This window comes from Nelumbo nucifera, chromosome 6 (genome assembly GCF_055504915.1).
Source record: "Nelumbo nucifera cultivar China Antique chromosome 6, China Antique-T2T, whole genome shotgun sequence".
In the NCBI taxonomy this organism is placed as follows: domain Eukaryota; kingdom Viridiplantae; phylum Streptophyta; class Magnoliopsida; order Proteales; family Nelumbonaceae; genus Nelumbo; species Nelumbo nucifera.
In genome coordinates this window covers 62,989,082-63,011,746 of record NC_142654.1, presented here as the reverse complement: position 1 = coordinate 63,011,746, position 22,665 = coordinate 62,989,082, and the positions used below count along the sequence as shown (strand labels likewise).

The following is a 22,665-nucleotide window of genomic DNA, read 5'->3' as shown; positions in this document are numbered from 1 at the left end:
CTATTTTATAGTATTTATTTTTCTACTTTTCTTCTTTTCCTTTTAAAAAGGAATATAAATGCTAGACTATATGTAAAACTATGGTAATGCAAATGATTTGGGTGTAAATTATAATTTATTATTATTTCAACTTTCACTTTAACTGCAGTACAAATAAAGTAAAATAAAACCTCAAACAAAATAAAATAAAGGGAAATTGTGTAAAACTCACTTTGATGTTTTAGCATTTCTCTTAAATTCACCACAGCTTTTCAAAACGTCTAAAACTCACCATGTTAGTAAGTTTTTATTTTCCAAAACTCACCTTCCATTAGTACACCGTTAATGTTTCTTAACAGAGGTATCCATGTCAGCATAAATAACAATTTTTATGGCCAAATCACCCTTGAATGGTGAGTTAGAGGAAAATGGTCTTTTTCATTTTTCAATTTTATTTTTATATTTTAGTGTTTTGTTATAATTTCTAATGTTTTTTATAATATCTGTTTTTTTTTTTACATTTTTCTATTTTCTACAATCTATAAGATTTTCTGTATATTTTTATTTATTTGCAATTTCTGTGCTTTTCTATAATTTTTGGTGTTTTGTCTACAATTTTTATTTTCTAATTTTGTTTTTCAATTTCTATAGTTTCTATAGTTTGAAAATAATTTTTTATTTTGTGTGCAATTTCTATAATTTTTTATATTTTTTCCAATTTCTGTGCTTTTATGTATTTTATATTGAAAATATTTTTTAAACTTTTTTCTTTTTTTTTCATATCTAAATATTAAAATATATATATATTATATTTTTCTATGAAGGTTAAAATGGTAATATATTAACAGCTGTAAGTCTCTTTAACGTCAAGTTAGTGACATGGTGAATTTTTAGACATTTTGAAAAGTTGTGATGAATTTAAGAGAAATGCTGAAAACTCATGGTGAATTTTTAACAATTTTCCTAAAACAAAATTAATTAAATCAAAATTTGTATTATTTTCATTTACACTCTCAGGCATTCATACTAATATAAATAAAAATGAAAAGTAACCAAACACAACCTAAAAATTTGTTGACGAGTGAATAAATGATAGCACGTGATATCCCGGTGGGAAGCTTTAAAAACAAATAAAGCACATCGTGTTTCAAAAAATGCTGCATCAATTCTCACTGGTTACATTACCCAAAAAAAAGTTGTATTCTCACAAGCTTCAAGATAAACAGGTAATCCTCTATCACAATGTGGGTTATATATGCCCCATGATGTTGACTTTGAAAATTGGAAAAAGGCTCCTTCGAAATATATTAATTAAGGAGTTTTCTTGGGGCTGAAAGGTCGTTTAGTCTTCACTCTTTATAGTTCATACGACTTCCCCAGATGTTGATTTTATTTCACATAACATCTATACCTATGTGGAATAAGGAAAAAGGTTAAGTAAGGCTGTTTTTGGTAATGAATTGAAAAAAAAACAAGGAATAAGTGGACTGCAATTCATCTAAGAAATATGAAATTAATTGTAGCTCCCTCTTAGTCTACTAGTAACCCACTATAAACCGCATTATAAAGGTCAGATTCATCTGAACTATTCAGTGGAGGTCAGATTCTTGAGATGGACTGAATTATAAAAACCCCAAACAAACAAATAAATATTTATGCATCTCATCTCTATCATACAGTACTTATTATTTATTGCTGAACAAAAGTACAATTGTACAAAGTGGTTATTATTGATCAATTTTGCGGATTAGAGAGTTCGAATCAGCTCCCCACAATGTTCCACAGTACATCCCAATCTTGTATTGCAAACATCTTCCAATAAATAGTACAAGAAATGATGAGGCATCATTGGGAGATGTTCCTAATACACGGCTGGGATGTGCAGTGGGACTTTGTGGGGCACCTCCTTGTCGGTGGCTGATGTGAACTCGGATCAGAGTGTCAATACCATGTACACAAATTTCAAATTGCTATAAATAATTTGATCTCGTTTATTAAACGATAAATCATTTATCTAGATAAATGTGTTTATTCGGAAAATGTTTCTTAAGAAATAATTGTCTAAATAAGTACATTTGTCATTATTCTTTTGTTTCTTGGGTAAATTATATAATGACTATTTTATTTATAAAAGTATCATTATTGAAGTAGGGATGCAAACAGTTTCAATCGAATTTAAATGGGGGTATATCCAAATCCGATTTGATTAGATCTAACAAATGGTGAGTTGAATCCAATCTATTATGGATAATGAGTATCCAAATTTGATCCGATCTAATGCAAATTCTGAAAATTTTAATAAATTATTTAAAAGAAAAAATATAACAATATATATATATATATAAAGAAAAACAAAAAATATAAGTATTTTTTCAATTATTATATATATATATATATCTTTTTAAAAATGCAATATAAAATCAGATAGGGGTAATCAAAATTCGATCCAAGTAAAAATAAAAGTTGAAACTGCCTACTTGCCTACAGTTATTACCTTCACCATCTTTTTTTTTTTTTTATTTTTTTTCCAACCAAAAGAGTGGTGATTAAATTATATTGCGAGTAAAGTTGTACAAGGTAACATGTCCATAGTAGATTTAGAATTTTAAATCCCTAAATTGACTTTGAAGATGCAAAATCTGTCCAAAATGTATTTGATCGATCTAGGTATGTTCCATTCCTAGAAGGTTTAACTTTTTTACTATTACTTCAACATCCAGGAAAACTCGCACTGATTGGCATTGCAACGCTATAGCAGCTTCTAAGCCCTTGATGACTACACGAAGCTCAGCGTCATAACTGTCAATGGCTCTGCAAGCTGACCCTTGGGCTGCAATGATCTGCCTATCATCTGATTTCTTGATGACAAAACCAATGCCTACATTGCCTGCATGTTGATCATAAGATCCATTAGTCTAGATAATGGTTCTCAGTTATTGGGCTTAGGGACAATGCCTTTAATTTGTCTTGACAAAGAGTGAGACGTGAATCAACAATTATTTCATTTGTTTTGTCCACCAAAGAAACGAGATTCATATCCTTGTTTAGATGAAACTTCTTGTTGCGTACCTCCCAGATCATATATGGGAGTACCTGAAATTTGGACAGAAAGTATAATCTGATATCTACATTAAAAGATTGCCCAAGTGATTGAAGTCAATCCGAAATAAGTTGTTGTAGGTGTTCACCATTCACTATACTAGGGTTTATACCAAGTTGGGCTTGACACCAAACAGCTCTTGCAAAGTCACATTTGAAAAATAGATGTGAAAAGCTCTCATTTTCATGATTGCAAAAATTGCATGACACCTCTGCATTTCTATTCCATGGTCTTAACTTACTTCTTGTGGGGACTCCTCCCCATAGAGCCTTCCATTAAAACACTTGGTACTTGAAGGGCACTTTGATTTGCCAAATTAATAACCATTTAAAAGAGCGAAGAGGCAGAAGAAGATGGGTTTTGATTGATCTTCACCATCTTTGTGAAAGTGAGAAAATTATAAGAGTAAAAGAGGACTTGAACCTCCCTTGTTAAAATAAGGTACCGTTATATTTCACAGAATTGATAAAAGACCTTCTTACCCTTTATTGTTCTTTAAATTTATTAACAAAACCACCGAAATGGTATGTAATTCCTCGTTCGCATGCATTTTACCCATCTCATTTGTAAGCAATTGATGGTCAATGTGGGAATAGATTTATTTTAAATATTTAAGTCTCCTCGACAATGCTTAAAAGGAAACCATTTATATGTGAAAACCCATAAACCATTTATTTACCCATCTCATTTATTTTAAGTATCGTTTAGGGCTCTAAACGATAGAATGAATCTAAATGACAGAAGTCCATCCTTCCCACATTTTCTCTTGTCTCTGCTTCTTCAGGAAAATCCCTTCTTTCTTCCAATGAAAAAAGAGAAACCTAACCACCAACTAAAACGCAAACAAAGCAACCATGCAAAGATTTGGGAAAATAAAAGGATGACAATTCTATGGTTGTGATTTATCTCCTCACAGCCATGATGAATTTTTTTTTTTTAGTTATTTCTGAATACTTGCAAGAAAACAACCCAAAAACAGATAGAGGTTATACTAAAACTTAAGCAACGAAAATCTCTATAGAAAACCCCAATAAAAATTAACTAATCCTTGTGAAAGCATTTGGAGATGTTAATTTCACAGTTCAGAATTCACACTTCACCCAATTGATTAATTTCAAGTGAGAACTTCTACATCCATAAAGACATTTCAAATTGTGGTTACTGGTTTGATGCAAAGGAATGATCAGGGGCAAAATTGGGTTTTAAAAACATTTCACCCATATATGATGTGATATACATTAGGGGTGAGTAAATGGGTAGGTTCTACCCAAAACCGAATGGAACTGGCCTTGAATTGGTCCTGAACTGACCTTACCCGATCTGTTATAGGGTTGATTCCGGGGTCTAAAGGTTTACCTTACCAAACCGACCCAACCCGATGAATTGACCTTGGTTGGCCTTGGTTGAACCTGCCTTGGAACCAAACTTGCCTTTAAATAAACTTGAAAATACTTTTGAGGATGTGAAGATTTAAATCCAAGAACTCATGGTTACAAAGGCCATTGTCTCATTCAACCACCGAGTTACTTTAAGTGATTTGATCATTTGTTTTCATGTTAATATTTAATTGTATATAATAAGTAATATAAAAGGTAATATTTACAAAATTTAAATTTAAATTATAAGTTTTGAACCATATAATGATAGTTCACCTATTAACTTACTCAATTTAATCAAAAAATATTATATAAGTTTTAAACTATATATATCATATTTATTGAAAACCAAGTTTTCAAAGAACATGTTTTTTTTTCAAGGGGGAGAATAAACAAAGAACAGGTTCCACAAGTAGACTCCGAAACCTACCCTAGAACCACCAAGGCCAAAAACGACCCTGGAACCTTCACAAGATGGATTCTAGTTCAAAAAATCTAGAATCTATCCTATCTACCATAGAACCAAACCGAATCAACCCATGCCCACCCCTGATATACAAATAGTTTTAATCCATCATCAATGGAGGGAGGTCTTTATCCATGATATTAATCAATAGGGTATTTATTAGTCCATTTTAGTAGTTAAGAAAAACATTAAGGAAGGATTAACTGATAAATAGGGTATGTGTTTGGTTTCGTTTACGTTTATTGGAGGGGGCGTTTATCAGATAAATGTTTATCTGATAAAATCTCACTTTAAACGTTTTTTTTTTCTTTTGTTTGTTTGTTTGGTTGGGCCTATTTTGGGCGTTTCAAGAAACGCCCCTTTACCACTCAGCACAATAAACGTTTTTTCATATTTGTTGTTTGGTGGTGCATCTAAAGAAACAACCATATGGGTGTTTCAGTATGACACTTTCACTTGGATGTATAGAATCCATTAGTCAATCCAATGGTCCAAATTACCTATACTTGCATTGAATGACCGATTTTCGGATTCAACGGTAGATACATGATGCAACCCACATCTAATGGTCGAAATGTGTGGTATAGGTCCTCAAAGTTTGAAATCAATATTTGTTGATGCATATTATATGCAAATTATCAATTTTTTTATCTCCTAACCTCATTTCATTGCTTGTTTGATATTTTCTTCTATTCTTGGATTCCAGAAAAATATTTGATTGGTAAAATTTTAGTTTGATTGAAAAAATATTTATTTGCACCTTGAAAATGAACTTTGCAAATGGGTTTTTTACTTAAACTTTGAATAAAATTGATAAAAAACAGAAGTTTTTACTAATAAAAATCAGAAGTTTTTGCAACCAAGACAAGAAAGGGGCCTAAATTCCACCATGACCTCATCCAAGACAAGAAAGAAGGCAAGTCATTTTACGCACCCCTCGTTTTTGGAGATTTATTAAATGGCAATGCATTCACATATATTTTGGAGATTCTTGTCATGTAAGATGGAACAATTACCAAAAGATCTCTAAGCTTACTTGTTAGAATATGCTTAGTTTGCTTCATCTAACCACTAAATGCAAATATTCAAATGCAGCATTAAGGCTTTGAGGTAAATAAGTAGCAGGTATATCCTTAAATGCAATCCTTTATATAATTATCCTCTGTAGCAAAGTTTGAAACTAGTATATTCATCAAATCAGAATTTAAATGATGAAAGAGGTTTGCAAGATTGTAATTCAGTATTGTTGGCCAGGGCATTAGGGCCATGTGTTTTAATCACACGCAAAACAGATCTGATACCAATCATCTCAAATACAGCTCCAACGGTGTTAATTTCCTCCAAGAAACACTTAACTCCCTAAAACCTTACTTTACCCTGTATGACCGGAGCCGTGCATCAGGCAAACTAATATATCCAAACCCTCATATATATCTACTCAAAAGAGAGAAACGGTTTGCAAGTAGAACCTCCAATATTGCAAAGACGTCGATCTAAAACATTATATAGGGAAACCAGGTAACTTCACAGAACCATTAACTAAGTAATAGATTTAGAATTTTTCAACAACAGAACAAGAAGACATTGGACAGAAAAGAGTTAATTCATCATTCAAGCAAAAAAAGAGCAGCCAACGTCGAGGTTAATCCTGCAGAAAAAAAAAAAAAACGTAAGGCTCAGTTTGGAAGGAGTACAAAAGCAAATTTGTAAAGTATAAAACCTTGTATTTTATATTATTTTGTATGTGATGTAGGATGATTTGACTCGATCATTGAGACGGTGACATGTGGACATGACTCAACATAAGTAACAGCTCAGCACAACAGCCTCACCGTGACTAAGTAACGAGTCCGCAGGACAGCTTGCTACGTCACAACTCGCTATATGATGAGCTCGATGACCCCCGATGTACTAAAAGGGAATACTCCAAGACAAGTTTACCCCAGCTTGCAAGTTAGGATAATCAGCTCGCTCCAATACTTAGGCAGAAAAACTGCCTCAAGGGCCACTTTAAGATGAATCACCTCGCAATACCCTCAGGAGTTCGCTACAAGGTAGCTCGCGACATGATAGCTCGCTACTAAGCGACGTGATGTTTTCAGGAAACTTCTATCTGACAAGACCGTATCCGTCAGACTGCACCACGTCTCTTGACCGACGGCGCAGTCCCTGCCAGCCTGACAAGTCTGCGCCCACGTCTCTTGATAGGTGGTGGCGTGTTTGTCCTTCCAGGACGTGTCACTCATCCGATTGGGTAGTACACTGCAACGGTTACCTGCGTAGCCTGACAGATAACGGCTGCGATAGAGGTCCAGTGGTGGTTACGCCCAATTTGACAAGAACGCTCATATATAAGAGCCCCCTAGTTGAAGGGAAGGCCTATCTCGAAGATCTGATATCTTATCTTGAATATCTCAAACTTTCTCTCAAGCTAACTCAGCGATCTAATGCGACCTACACTCTTAGCCTTCTTTACACTCTTAACTACTTTCTCTAACGTTCTAACTTAAGCATCGGAGTATTCCCATCGGGCAAGTCCCCCAGGAATCCTTCACCGTCTTCTTCTCAGGTACCGTTCGTCGCCAGCGAGGAGACAGTTAGCTACCAGATAGGAGTGCCTGGATTGCGTAACATCAATATGTAATACTCATTCCAAACTATACATATCATATGATTCTCATATTGAAGGGGGTCTTAAACTACTTAATTAGGGTTTTATTTTTCATTTTCTTTTGTTCTTTTTCTTCTTCTTCTCGTCCTTTTTTCTTTAAAGCTTTTAATTTTAGTGTTGCAGAATATCTTGACTGGTTGGAAGACAACGAAGTGAAGGCAAAGAGGAACATATCCATGACCTTTGAGGAGATATTTGGCTGATTTGCACCGATTTGCAAAATGAAGAACGGCGGACGAAGCACCTTGCCGACAGGTTACAGAACTGGAAAAACAAGGAGAAATGTTACGAGTCATCAAGAAAAAAAAACACCTTGCCGGCGGCAAGGCGGGGGATTAACGGGTTGTCGACGGCAAACTTACTAGTGTCCACGTTACTGTGCAAAAAGAAAGAACTCCCTGCTCCACCGATTGTTTGTGGCGTCCGCTTCTGTTCGTGGTTAGGGCTTCAAAAGTGTTTTTATTGTGGGATGGTAAATCCACAATGCACCGGATCAAAAACTAACTGTACCACATCAGATGCCACACCAGTGCCACATCACACGTGCATTTCATAAAATGGCTAACCGTTGGGAGAAGCGAGAATTGGATGTTTCTCCAAATGGCTCTTTTCACACAAGTCGATGAAAAACATTTATTAGCGTTTTTTTAATAAATGCTTGAACCAAATAATAATTTCAAAGCCAATAAACATTTATTGTGCCAAATGCTAATATGGCGCTGAAATAGTAGCGTTTTTTCAATAAATGTAAAAGGAACCAAACACCCTCAAAGTGTTTGAAACAGTATGCGTTTATTAATAAATGATGCCACATGTGCGCCACTTCATTAGTTCCCCTCTCATATTCTTCGGTACATATCAAGAATAGCAAAATATAACTTTGATTTTGTACGAATCTACCCTTTGATGAAGTTCTTTTTTAAAATTTCCAACCATTAAATATTTCTTTACTATTATACTGATGTGGTGCTTGCTAACGCCCTATTGGCGCTAATTGTCATAAGTTTTATAATTATTACTTTTCTCAACTTTACAAACAAATAAAATACAAACTTTCAATCAAAAAACGTAAACGGAACCAATTACATACAGTCTTTTACCCAGAAAAAAGTGCAGTCAGATATAACGAGTCTTGGGAAGTAAAATTACGAAATGCATATGCAGTCTCCATGTGTCGAGTCAAAAAAATACGGACAACGAAAATATTTAAGAAAAGGGGGGAAAACGCAACCATGTGAATCGTGGGAATGAATGACACAGTTGAACTTGTTAGTTGTAGTTGCCTAGTTGGTAAGAGAGAGAGAGGGGTGGACCCCAACCCACCACCCACGAAAAACACACACCGCTATTCGGCAACCGACACTCCAATTTTTTTTTTTTGTTTTTTTTTTTTTTTTCTCTTTTTTCATTTTAGCTTTACGGCTCAACCCTACTACTTCTGTACCGCACTTAAATCGTCATCTCCCATCATTCGTTCTCGTTCGAGTAGCCTTCCATTCCAAATTTCCGATCCATCCCAATTATAGATACTGCATGTGGTAGTGTACCTTCCTCGCTACAACCTCCCCCCTTTCTTCACTTTAAATTTCAACTCTCCTCAGTCCTCCCTCCCCTCCCGTAATTTGTAATCTCCTCTGAAACCCAATAGAGATACGAGGATTTCTTTTGCCGAAAATGCCGCTAAGTTTGGCGGGAGGCCCTGTTCCTGCCGTCCTCTCTGCGATCTTGGTTTTCCTTTTGGCATTTGTTAGGGCTGAAGATCCTTACAGGTTCTTCACCTGGAATGTTACGTACGGCGACATTTATCCTCTCGGCGTCCGTCAACAGGTTGGTGCTGTACAATTTTGTAATCATAATAATATCGTTTCCTCTATCTCTTAACTACATCTGACTGCGAGTTCATTCTGCTTCTGTGTCGTAGGGAATACTGATCAATGGACAATTTCCTGGTCCTGATATCTACTCTGTTACAAACGACAATCTCATCATAAATGTTTACAACAGTTTGCCGGAGCCCTTTCTTATCTCTTGGTGAGTGATCCATTCTCTCTCTCTCTCCCTCTCTCTGAAGTCTGAACATCGTCACCTTTACCTATAGTCAGTCGTTTGATTAATAAATTTTATGTTAAATGCGAATTACATGCTTTAATACTTTTTATATTAACCACTTTTTTTATGTACGCCGTACTCTGTCAAGAGAATCAAATTAGTTCGCCGGATCTACATTACTTTTTTTCAACTGGCTTTAGTTGTTAGCGGAAGCGATTGAGAAACTTCCACGATAGCTGTCGAAATCTCCAACGAGAGGTGGACGGACTTTGTGTATTTGTCCGTTCTTGTCTGTAAATCGGCAAATTTCTACCTCAATTTTTTTTACCTTTGTTTTGACAACGAGGCCTTTCGTTAACTGACGACGGAGATTTGTGTCTCTAGCTCGTATCACTTCTGCTGCCGGTGCTGCGGTGGCGATGGTGGGGATGGTGATGGTCAGATTTGAACGCCGCGCTTCTGATTCCCTCAACCATTCCATCCATTCCTGAGCCCACCACTAGCACGGTAGCACCTGATCGATCGGCCATCTATCATACATCCATCCAATTTTAGTTAACAGTTAGTAATATTATTGCATTATTTCTATTTCTCCAGTAAGTAGAGACCTCAATGCCCAGGTTTACCTCTGAAAGTAAAGAAAAAAAGGCGGCCCCTAATCATCATTTTCTAGTCAATCACCTCCCAGAAAAGCCAAAGCAGATAAAACCAAAACCAAACAAGTGAGACATGTTCGATTGAACGAAAGACGGAGGTGACAGCTAGACATGTGTATACATTTCCTATCTTAATTTGTGGGAGTATTAGAGTTGAGATTCTAGTGCTCGACATCGTTATATGTTAACCATCAAGAATAAATATGTCGGCGGGTGCTTAAACAATGTGGGCTGTAGCTATGATGCGTCAATACAATAGGAAGAACAAAAGTTCCTCGTGGGTCCACATTTTTTTCTAGAATGTTAGATGATATTGAATACACTCACACAGGCAGCTTTTCTGTTTGCCGACACTTCGGCCCGATCCATTTTGCAAATGGGCCTGCATGTAATATTTAAGGTCCCGTTTGGTTCACGGGAATAGGAGTTTGGAATTGGAATTGGAACGGGTCTAATTCGATTTTAATTGTTTGGTTGGATGGAATTGAAATTTAATTCTCATTTCCTGTTTTTTTTTGGAAATAAAATTTCATTACTATTGATCCAATTCTCATTCCCATTTTTATTTATACCAAAAAGATTATAGAAATAAACCATTTTAATTCTGATTTAAAAATTTTGATTCCGATTCTAGTTATGAACCAAACAGACTCTTAGGATTAAGATTTGTTACCAACAAATGCTTTTAACACTGCCCCAACTATTAATGTAGTTACATATGAAATCAGATTTTACTCTCACGAGACCTGTGCCCACACTATTCTCACAATTACTTGTAGCTATGCGAAGTATTTCCTTATAAATAAAAATATATAAAAATAGAAATATTGTAAATACATGATTATACATGATTATAAGTGAGGACTAAATCCAAACTTGTTGCATATGAGAAACATCTTATCATGAATGAATGGTAAGGGAAATGTTTTCAATGTATGGCTACATTGACATGTTGGGATAGTGTTGAGTGTTTTATTGGTAGTAGATTCCACCGCCCTTGCACAGGCATATTGGAAATTGAGAACATCTTTCTATGAATGACAAAAAGAGATGTTTTTAATATGCGATATTTTTGGAAGTATTGGGGAGCGTATTGCATATCCCTACTCGGTTTTGTGAAAAATAATTCTTACTCTGTTTTGTGCACTCTGGGTCTCTTACCTACAAATTCTTTCCGATGAAAAATAATACTTTCTGTGTGGGAGATACTATTGCCCCATGTGCAGGTGCAATGTATTGTGGGCTGTTATGTCATGTGGCTAATTGTTGGGTCCCGTGTGGTATTTGAATGCGGTGAATAAGTCTAAGCCATATACAACAACACAAGAAAAGACAATAAAAATGACAGACACTTGACACTCGGATAATAGGCTGTGGGCGTGTTGAAGGCACTTGATGGTGCGACAAATTGATCACAGACAAGTGGGCAGAGATGTGGATAGGAGATCCGTATTCGGTTTTGTAGCCCCAAAATACTGTTGAGGCAATCAATGTAGGGACCAACGAGCTATTTAACTCCGCAATCTAAATTGGTGATGAGACCATACTAATAGTAAGAATAGGGATGGGGCGGGGCTGTATTTTCTAACCTGAACTCAAATCTCTTACCCTGTCTTCACAGGAGACGGGGATCCCCCAATTTGCTCTGCCCCACCTATAACATATATAAAAGGTTCAAAGTAACGATACAGGCTGATACGTTGATAAGATGTATCAGCCTATATCAATACTTTTTTTAAGTTTTATTTATTTTTTAAAATCAATTTAGAGGGATCGGTTGAAAGCCTCGTTATCCTCTCAATTAGTGCTTGATCCTATACAACCTTTGAAAGAGTATATCTACCATTACTGCTCAAACCCCAAGTAAAAAACTCACCCCTACCGGAATGGTGCGGGGCCTTACAGAGATGGAGCAAATTACCATCTCTATCTAATAGAGTTATTTGCGCACAAAAATACCACCGGAGCTACCTTTGACTTTGGTTAATGATACAATGTGAGTTTTATTTTTATTTTATTTTTTTGTGTTTTTACGGATGGTGTTTTCTGCAACTAATTTATGAGAAAAAAAAAAACAGGAACGGAGTGCTACAGAGGAGGAATTCGTGGCAAGATGGTGTTTACGGAACCAACTGTCCGATCCCTCCAGGAAAGAACTTCACTTACGTTCTTCAGGTGAAAGACCAGATTGGAAGCTTCTTCTACTTTCCTTCTCTTGCCTTCCACAAGGCCGCAGGTGGGTTCGGCGGGATCAGAATACTTAGCCGTCCCAGAATCCCTGTGCCATTCCCAGACCCTGCCGGTGATTTCACTGTTCTCATTGGAGATTGGTACAAGGCCAATCACACGGTAATTATCATTCATTAGTGGCAATCTCCTCTAAATTTTAGTTTTATTTGTTTATTAGCATGAATGTGAATGGAGCGTTTTAACTTTTAACTCGTATAAGTGATAACGTGGACGTGAGGAAAGGAAAGGAAAGGAAACTGGGATATTAAAACAAGACAAAAGATGGATAAATGAGATCCATGTGCTTGTATCGAACTATCGATAGTGGCAACCCAAGGGAAATTTATATTTGACCGAGCTAAATGGTTTTTTGTTTTTACGTTTATGCTCGACTGACAAGATATTATACAGCTGGATCTGTTAGTCCCACACTGGACAACCCCTTATTGCGCTAGTTGGATGATGAAGATGCCGCTAAGAAATCCGGCTTCGGTCAGGGAGATATTCCCAATGCAAGATTACAGTAGGCCTGACATGGGTTGGGGTGGGTCGGATTCGGGTTTAGTCAATACATTTTGAGTTGATTTCGGGTCGGGTTATCAAATGTTAGACCTTAGTTTTAAATGTTTGAGTTAGAGTTGACTCATGGGTCAATTCGGGTCATTCCAAAAAATAAAAAAAAAAATTATATGAAAAATATTAAAATTAAAGGAATTAACCTTAAAATTTTAAATATAAAATAATAAGCTTGAACATTTAACAATTTAAAGAGTAAAGACTAAATAGAAAAAAATAAAAAATGGAAACTTTTAACAAGGCATAAATAGCTCCAATTAGATTTGACAATCTAGTCAACAGGTTAGCCCATAACTCAATCCAATACAACTCAGTTTTTTGGGTTGGGTCGGATTATTCTTACATTCAAGTAGCTAAATATAACACTTTTAACTCTATTTTTCGAGTTAAATTATGTCGGGTCGGATTCACGGATTGGATCAACTTTTTGCCAAGTCTAATTGCAAGGGGCTCTTGGAAAGATGCGAACATCGATTTGCCCTGACAGAAGCGGAACTCTGCTGCTAGAAAGCAGAGATAATACTTCCTCAATTCTGTCTCCACGTGGTACATTCATGGCCATGGAATAAAACAAGTGGGGTTCCTCATGTGTCAGTATTCGCCGATAGCCAAAATTCGATCTCCCATGTTCTTAAACGATCGTAGATGAACGACTTTTTGCAATACCATTTCATAAAAACCCGGCGACTTCTCCAGTTTTGCATGTGGCTAACATGGAGAGTGGACCATCCCCACCTGCCCACCTCGTTGTGGGTCGGGATTTATCATTTATTTTTCTGCATTATCCTACACTCCTGTGCCATTACATGTGCTTGTCCCGTCCTGATTTTTATCCCATCCTATTCAATTCAAATTTTATTGGATCAAGCTTTAGGCCTACGTCATTAAATACATTATTGTTTTTCTTTCTTGGTTCATGGATACACAACCGGGGTAGCCCATCCCCCTCCCATTAACCCCCAACCCTGGTGACAGTGGGATTGATCCCAAGTCTTATAAAGAGTCGAACCTATCAGTTAAGCTATCATCAGTCGGTTAATTAAATACATTACTTTTTAGTATCTGCATATTATGTATGATGTATATTATAATCTAAATAATAATCCATGCTCGGTGTTTAGATTTTAGAATTAGGGACAACTTCATCAGAATGATTTCAAAATCATTAATAAGAGCCAGTAAGTAATTTATGATCTATCATCTATACGGAAAATTATATTTATGATAAAAATAAAAAATGAAGAATTTATATTTGTTTTTGTAGACATTGAAGGCCACACTGGATCGTGGTAAGAAGCTACACTTTCCAGATGGAATTCTCATCAATGGTCGTGGCCCAAATGGTGCATATTTCACGGTGGAGCAAGGTATTTTAAAATTCTTATAGTACTTTATTGCATGCTGCATATCTATCGTTAGTATTTGGAAACACTAGCGGGCAACCCATGCAATGCAATATAAATTTGGTAAGAGGCTTTGAAAGAAGACTTTATATACATATCAATTAAAAAAGAAGTGTTCAAAAAAATACAAGATTTAACAAAGTCATAAAATATCAATCAATGCGATTCCATGCAAAAAAAAAAATCAATTGATTAGCAGTGTTTAGGTAATTATGGTATATAAAAAGAAAAAAGAAAAAAAGATGAAAAGTAAAAGACATGAGCAGAAAACTTTCAAACTTGAACAACCCTCCCAAGCTTAACGAAATCTATTATATTTAAAATCATCTGATATATATAAATATAATTATATATTATGTTATTTATATAAAATTTGGGGGATGGACTGGATCGGGCGAGGGCAGAAATGATCAACTCAATCTTCAACCTGACTCTAGAGTCCCTCTATTAAATAATTAATGATTATATATTTTTTGAGTTGGATTTGGGCTGTAGTTGGTCCAACCCAGGTTGCGCTCTTAATTGCTACGACGAGACTATCAACTTGCCCAGTGCCGATTGCAAAGATTCGTCACTTGGACAGAGGCATGGATCCAAATATTTTAATTTGGCACAAGATAACCCATAATGTTATCTCATGGATCTAACCGTTTCTGCTACATGCTTGTCAACTAATGCAAGCTCATATTTGCATAGTACAAGGCATGCACCAAAACTTGTCCCACCATTTTTTTTGGCACTTTTCTCACCATTTAAAAGGGTCTAATTCCAAGATCTCCTATGTTGCATGTCATTGATCGGATCATGTCACCGATGGGAGTGTTGGTTGTCCTGCCATTCTAATTAAGTTTCATGTTTGGTTTGATAGAAACCAAGAGACTTCACAGTATTCCAAAAACTCTCTCAACTTTACGTTTGTCTCTTAATGAGGCATTCTGTTGAAAAACAATTTCTCTAATTAGTCCGTTTAGGACGTTACACATTAATGGAATGGTCTAGAATTCATGTTAAAGACCAGCTGCTAACAAGAATTATATTGCAGGAAAAACTTACAGGTTTCGGATATCAAACGTGGGGCTACAAAATTCACTCAACTTCCGCATTCAGGGCCACAGGATGAAGTTGGTTGAAGTTGAGGGAACGCACACCGTGCAGACCACATTCTCATCCCTGGATGTCCATGTGGGCCAATCCTACTCTGTTCTTGTCACTGCTGATCAGCCCGCTCAAGACTACTACATTGTCGTGTCAACTCGTTTCACATCCGTCGTCCTCACTACCACAGGCGTTCTACACTACAGCAATTCTGCCGGTGGTGTTTCAGGCCCACCCCCCGGTGGACCTACTATCCAAGTTGACTGGTCTCTAAATCAGGCTCGTGCTATAAGGTTTCTCTCTACGACTCTACCCCTTTGATACTCTTATTCTTGCCTACAATTAATATCAGAAGCCCATTCATTTAATATTAAGAATCTCAACTTTTATTTTCCTCTTTTCAGGACTAACCTCACGGCGAGCGGACCAAGGCCAAACCCACAAGGCTCATACCACTATGGCCTCATCAACACAACCCGGACCATCAAGCTTGTCAATTCTGCAGGTCTCATCAATGGAAAGCAGAGGTACGCGGTCAACAGTGTTTCCTTCATCCCTGCAGACACACCTCTAAAGATTGCAGACTTCTTCAAGATTGGAGGTGTTTTTCGCCTTGGAAGCATCTCCGACAATCCTACTGGTGGGGGGATGTATCTTGACACAGCAGTTATGCCAGCCGATTTCAGAGCTTTTATTGAAATTGTTTTTGAGAACCACGAAGACATCATTCAGAGTTGGCACCTTGATGGCTACTCTTTCTTCGTAGTGGGGTAAGGATGATGAGTTCTTCCCTCTATAAAGCTAATTCAACACGTATCATTAATTTATTTCCTTTATGTTTACATATCCCGTTATTCGATACGGGTGTAATTCAGTCGGCTAGCTTATCGAAGCAAAAATGCATCATGTATATGTTTCAACTTGAGCTTATACTTGTTTTGATTTGTATTGCAGAATGGATGGAGGATTGTGGACACCAGCTAGTAGGCTGCAATATAATCTTAGAGATGCTATTGCACGGTGCACTACTCAGGTGAGATGACGACTTAGCCTAGTCAAACAACTTGGGCCTGAAATTCTGAAGGCCCCATTTTGTAATCTATATCATCCGAATTGGAAAATCTTGCCCAACCTTCCAATTCGCATAGTTTTGTTTTACATTCCTCCCCTTTTAGGATTCTATCATTGTTTTCCAAGACTTGGGTTTGCCAAGGGAGGAATTTGCTGCCAAAATACGTATATGATTGGGGTGTCTGTGGATCAGTTTTGGGTTGGACTCGTCCAAATCAAAATCAATTTAAATGGATTAGAGAGAACAATAATATATATTGAATTAAACCATTCCAGACTTGATGGTCCAAAATATTTATTGGATTGAATTGGATCTGGTCCATCATAATAAATTTATATTGGATGAACTGGATTGAACCAATATCTAGTCTATTAAGAATACATGTATTAATGGACCAGGTTTAATTTTATCAGATTGGACGGACCTATCCAAAATGGTTCAAATATTCATCAGATTGAATTGGATCTGGCCCATTTATAATAGATTCATATGAACAAGATCGGAATGGGCGAAAACCAATCCAATTGACGTGTGGACCTATCTCCCTACACATGGTCCACACCACAGCCTTTGGTCTTATTTGGGTTTGACTCATATGACACCTCCACTTAGGCACTTGGCCAATGCATACTTGATTTTCTACAAGAGTTTGTCTTAAATTCCGGTTAATGATGAGCTTATCTTAACTCTTAAGCACTAGTAACATATCCAATTAGAAATAAACTCAATGACATCCAGGAATTTTTTTTTTTTAATTTTATATTCATGCCTTGTGTTGCAGGTGTATCCCAAATCATGGACAGCTATATACGTTGCCCTCGATAATGTGGGAATGTGGAACTTAAGATCGGAGTTCTGGGCACGCCAATACCTTGGGCAACAATTTTACCTTCGTGTCTACTCTCCGGTAGAATCGATCAGAGACGAGTACCCGATTCCAAGGAATGCACTTGTTTGTGGTAGGGCTAGTGGTAGACACACTCGACCCCTTTAATGTGAACCCCAATTAGCTTAGCCGCTTAGAGTAAACTAAGTAGCTTTGTTTGTTGCTTCCCAATCGCATCTTTAGGTGCTTATTTATGAAAATTGAAAATTTAAGAAAGTGAGCTCGCACCTTTAGAACTCTATCTAGATGACCCCAGCTCGAGGTCTCATTCTTTTCTACATGAATGTTGTATCTTTAATTTGATCTATCTTTATTTATTCGAAGTACATTTGTTTCGCTCTCTTTTTGGTGGAAAGTACATTGATTAATGTAGTAAATTTTGGTTATTCTAATATATTATTGTTTGGAATAAGTATCCTAAATGGATTTATACAACTACTTGGAGTACATAATTGTGGATCTTCTTTTTCTTTGAATGATATACTTGACAACACTCATAAGAAGTGATCAATTGCAAGTTTGAAGGGGATAGAAGGGTATCAAGGGATAAGGGTGGACCAAAAAGGACGTAACCAAAGTAGTAAGCATGGTTTTCAAAATTGGATTGGATCGGACAGTCGGATCGGAAAAACCGGAAACCGATCACTTGATCGGTTTTATTTTCCCCCAAAACCACATTTTTCCTCCAAAACCGTTGATTTTGGTTAGCAAACCGCTGAACCAGCCGATTAATTGTTTGAACCATGCGAACGGTTTTAATCGTTTTTCAATTTTTTTTTAATTTTTTTGTCAAAACGGGCCAATCATTCAAACCAGTAACCAGACCCCTAACCGGTTCGGTTTTAAAGACCATGGTAGTAAGACATGATGTTAAGTGTTAATAATCTAACAATGGATAATGACATCTATAAAAGAGGAAAGAGGGGATGTGAGGGGTCCTCTCACCATAAAGCTTACACAAACCTTTTCCTATCATTTCTCACACATGTAGTTAGTTAGTTTTATATTAAATTATCAAAAATATAAGAAAAAATAAAAGATCCTCTCCGTTTTAATTGTCTCTAAAGCTCAATTTGAAAGGAGTATAAATACAAATATGTACATTATAAATACATACAAAATATAAGGTTTTGTATTTGCACTCGTTCCAAACTATGCTTAATGAAATTCATCCATTACTTGAATAAAAACTATCTTAGGTCTTAATTTTTTCTAATAAAATCCATTATTACTCTTGCCAATGATCTCTCTCTCTCTCTCTCTACATGGTCAATGTTTGTAACATCTTTCTCAGTCCTTTTAAATCCCAAATCCATATCTCTATGGATACAATTGGATTCAAATCAAGGTATATTCAAATCCGACCCAATACACCATAGATCTGATCCTACTGGTTCTCATAATTACTAATTCGAATTTGAATCCGATCAAAATGGTAGATATCTGAATCTAATCTGATCCAATTTCATTTAAAAAATAATAATAAACTACTAAAAGGAAAAGAAAATATAGCAGATTAGACAAAGAAAAATAAAAAATACAAATATTTTTTCAACTATTTTTTATCATATATATATATGTTTTTTATAAAAAATATATCGGAAATTTTCTTAAACTACCCTTATGGTTTAGCTAATTGACCAACTCTACCCTTACTATTTACATATTGTCTTAAGTACTAACAGAAAAAATGAAATATCAATTTTGCCCTTCACTATTCTTCAAATTTTCAAAATAAAACTAAAAATTATCAAGAACTATTTTCCTCTTTCGGTCTTCTTCTCCACTAAATTTGCTGCTCTCAAGGGTTTTTCTTTTTCCTCTTCTTCTATTACGGAATCTCAGGTTTAGCACAGAATAGACATAAAATCAGAGGACCACCATTAACGACAACCGAGTAATGACTCCTCTGATTTTTCAAGGAGAGGAGTGAAAAAATAATTAAAAAAAAAAAACAGAAACAACCCAGATATCCAACGCTAGTGTGCGACCTCATTAAAGAAATGGCCCCATATATCTGCACCCCCAACCCACCGCCACTTTCGGTTTCCTGGGACTTGAGACATAAGACGACAAGAACAACGTTAGGCACCAAGGGTTATAGTCCCATTGGACATTATTGTCGTGGTTGTTTGTAGATGCAGGAGGGAACAGTTTACTACAACAATGGACATGACTGGAGAGTTTTTGTGGATTTTAAGTGTAGGGCCCATAAATATAACGGATTCTAGTAGTCTTTTACAAATTCCCATTAATTGCAGACTCCTCCTTGATTCTGGATCCCAAAACTAAAAAGCTTTTTATTTTTGTTTCTATGGCTTTGTAGCAAAGGTGGAGAGTGGAGAATTGCATATCCGTGAAAGGGGAACTTAAAAATTAAGAGGTGAGTAATTGGTTATGTTGCAACGATGATGGTCTTTCAGAATGACGTGCTTTTTGAATTTCAATTACTTGAAGCGAATTGTAATCTACATATCTGAATACGTTTTTCATGTAGAAACCAGTTAAGCATTTCATTTTAATATTTTCGGATTGTTTTGGTTTATGCATGAAGCTCTGCTTTAAGATCTTGCCAAGTAACTCCATAGGATTGGACCTTTTCTGCTTGATTTGAATTTTCATGCTCTATATACCGATTTAATGTTTTCAGGTTGGTTTGCTATTTTAACTATTTCCCAACGTCTTTATAAGAGTAATACTAAAAAAAACAATGAGAATAAAATGATTCAAGTGATGACTGATCTCTTAAATCATTTAAATAGAATAGAAAAGTTACAAGAGGATAACTATGTACAGAAGATAACAATTATAGAGTTAGAATTTATCTAGGAAATTACATGATAATGAGATAAGGTGATCAGTTATCTAGGATAGCTATCAGAGATACCCATCCCAGTTACAAATCTATCATAACTATTGAGATACTCTAAGATATAATAAGTGGGCTAGGGGAGGTGGAGTCGGGGGGTATGGGAATGGTCTGAGGAGAGGTGCACGGGTATGTAACGATAGGAGGGCCAACCACAGTGTCGGTAGCCGATTTGGGAGGTGGAGTTGGGCTGCCAGAAGTGCATGGGATGGTATGTTCATCAAAAACCACATTACGGGAAATATATAGACGTCTAGATGTTAAGTTCAAGCATTTGTACATTTTGTGATGTAAACTGTAACCCATAAATAACGTTTGGATCAATAGTCCAGCTTAGAACGGTTATAGGGTTTGAGATGCAGATAGCAAGTACATCCGAAAGTGCGCAACATAGTGTAATCGGGTTTAGTGCCAAAGAGACACTCCAAGGGAGAATTCATGTCCAGTATTGGAGAAGAGAGCCGGTTAATTAAAAAAAATGCAATCTCAAAGGCATCATACCAGTAATGTTTGGGCATTGAAGCCGTAGCCAGGAGGGTGAAACCCATTTCAACAATATGGTGATGGTGTCGTTCGACGGCCCCATTTTGTTCATGAATATGAGGACATGAGAAACGATGAGTGATGCCTGAATCAGAGAGAATAGGGAGAAGTGATTTGTATTTTGTACCTCTAGCCGTTTGCAAAGTTTTAATAGAGGTGTTTAATAAATTCTCCACGTTCTTCTTAAAAACAACAAAAATAGAGACAACCCGAGTTTTAGAGGTCATAGGAAAAATCCATATATACTTGCTGTAAGCATCAACAAAAATCAAATAATAGCGAAAACCATGTCTTTAGAGACAGGGGCTGGTCCCCAAACATCAAAAAATAAAAGTTCTAATGGATACTTTGCAACAAAAGTACTACTAGAAAACGACAAGATATGACTCTTGCCTAGTGGACAGGATGAACAAAAAGAGATGTCCTTATTTGAAACTGGAAGCTTAAATGAAGATAAGATGTGGGTAGTTGGGATGTCCTAGCTGCGAATGCCATACTGAAAATGATGCTTTCTCACCAATGAACGCCGATGGAGCTATAGATGTGCAATTTGTCTTTAGCTAATAGAGCCCTCCCTTAATCGGCCCTTGGAGGAGAGTTTTCCCGGTCGCTTTGTCCTTAACAAAGAAGCCATTAGCATCAAAAATAAAAATTGCATTATTGTTCTTATAAAACTGCTTGACAGAGAGCAAGTTCTTAGATATATTAGGAACTCTAAGAACATTTTTCAAGACAAGGATATGATCTGTTCCATGATACTCATCGTGAAGAGAGAGATTCCCAAGATCTGAAGTCATATGATTGGTTGCTCCAGAATTAGGATACCAATTTTCATCATGAGCAGATCATGAAGATGAGGCTATATGAGCTTGTTTGGTAGGCTTATTGGCAGTGAGTTCCAGATAACGGCGACAAGTAGCTGTTGTATGGCCAGGATACCCACAGAGTTGACAAACCACAGTGACGTTCTTGAAATTGGATCTGCTGCAATTATTGTTATTATAGGAAGTTTTCTGGGAGTTGTCAGAACCGCCATCATTATTAAATTGTCGAGGCTTATAAGAAGAGGATTGATTGCAATTGAAGGTTTTCTTCTTATTGGACAAATTAGTAGAAGGAGAATCCAATACAGATTGTGAAGAGTGATGCTCTAAGCGCTTTTCAAAGGTATGTAATAGACTTTGAATTTCAGCAAAAGAAATACTATTGAGTCTAGTAGTTACAGAGAGCACAAAGGTATCATATTCAGCAGGTAAACCACCAAGAAGATAATGAATTTGATCAACATCAGTGAGAAAGTGTCAGAAGCAGCTAAAGCATCAAATAAACTTTTAATTTTCTGAACATAATTAGTGACAGTGAGAGTACCCTTATTCAGATAAGCTAATTCTAATTTCAAATCATGGATTCAAGTTTTACTGGTAGATGAAAAAAGAACATGAAGTCGATCCCATACCTCTCTGGATGTCTTATAACCAACTACTTGAGCCAGAACTGGCTCTGTTAATGAAGATAATAACCAGCTTATGATCAACTAGTCTTGTTCGATCCATGCTGCATGATCTAGGTTGTTGCGACTGGATCCTTGGCTACTGCCATCTTCCAAGAAGAGTGGAGGACAAGAAAAAGATTCGTCCACATAACCGTATAAACAATGCCCTCTGAGAGTACAATCCAGTTTTACTGAGACTACAT

At 36.3% G+C, this 22,665-nt stretch overlaps 1 protein-coding gene across 1 annotated transcript; it reads left to right on the top strand.

Annotated features, from left to right (window-relative positions):
- Positions 1-8,960: 8,960 nt before the first annotated feature.
- On the top strand, positions 8,961-17,993 carry LOC104604349 (L-ascorbate oxidase homolog). Its single transcript, XM_010268650.3, has 8 exons — positions 8,961-9,419; positions 9,514-9,623; positions 12,376-12,646; positions 14,367-14,469; positions 15,548-15,893; positions 16,005-16,370; positions 16,555-16,633; positions 17,454-17,993. The coding sequence occupies exons 1-8, from the start codon at positions 9,267-9,269 to the stop codon at positions 17,664-17,666; spliced, it is 1,641 nt and encodes a 546-aa protein (XP_010266952.1). The 5' UTR covers positions 8,961-9,266; the 3' UTR covers positions 17,667-17,993.
- Positions 17,994-22,665: the final 4,672 nt, after the last annotated feature.

What these genes read in the sequence shown, in the direction of transcription:
- LOC104604349 (XM_010268650.3), top strand. Translation starts at nt 9,267, where the DNA reads ATGCCGCTAAGTTTGGCGGGAGGCCCTGTTCCTGCCGTCCTCTCTGCG. An exon ending in GGTACAAGGCCAATCACACG is followed by an intron (nt 12,647 to 14,366) that starts GTAATTATCATT and finishes TTGTTTTTGTAG; the next exon opens with ACATTGAAGGCCACACTGGA. An exon ending in ATATTTCACGGTGGAGCAAG is followed by an intron (nt 14,470 to 15,547) that starts GTATTTTAAAAT and finishes ATTATATTGCAG; the next exon opens with GAAAAACTTACAGGTTTCGG.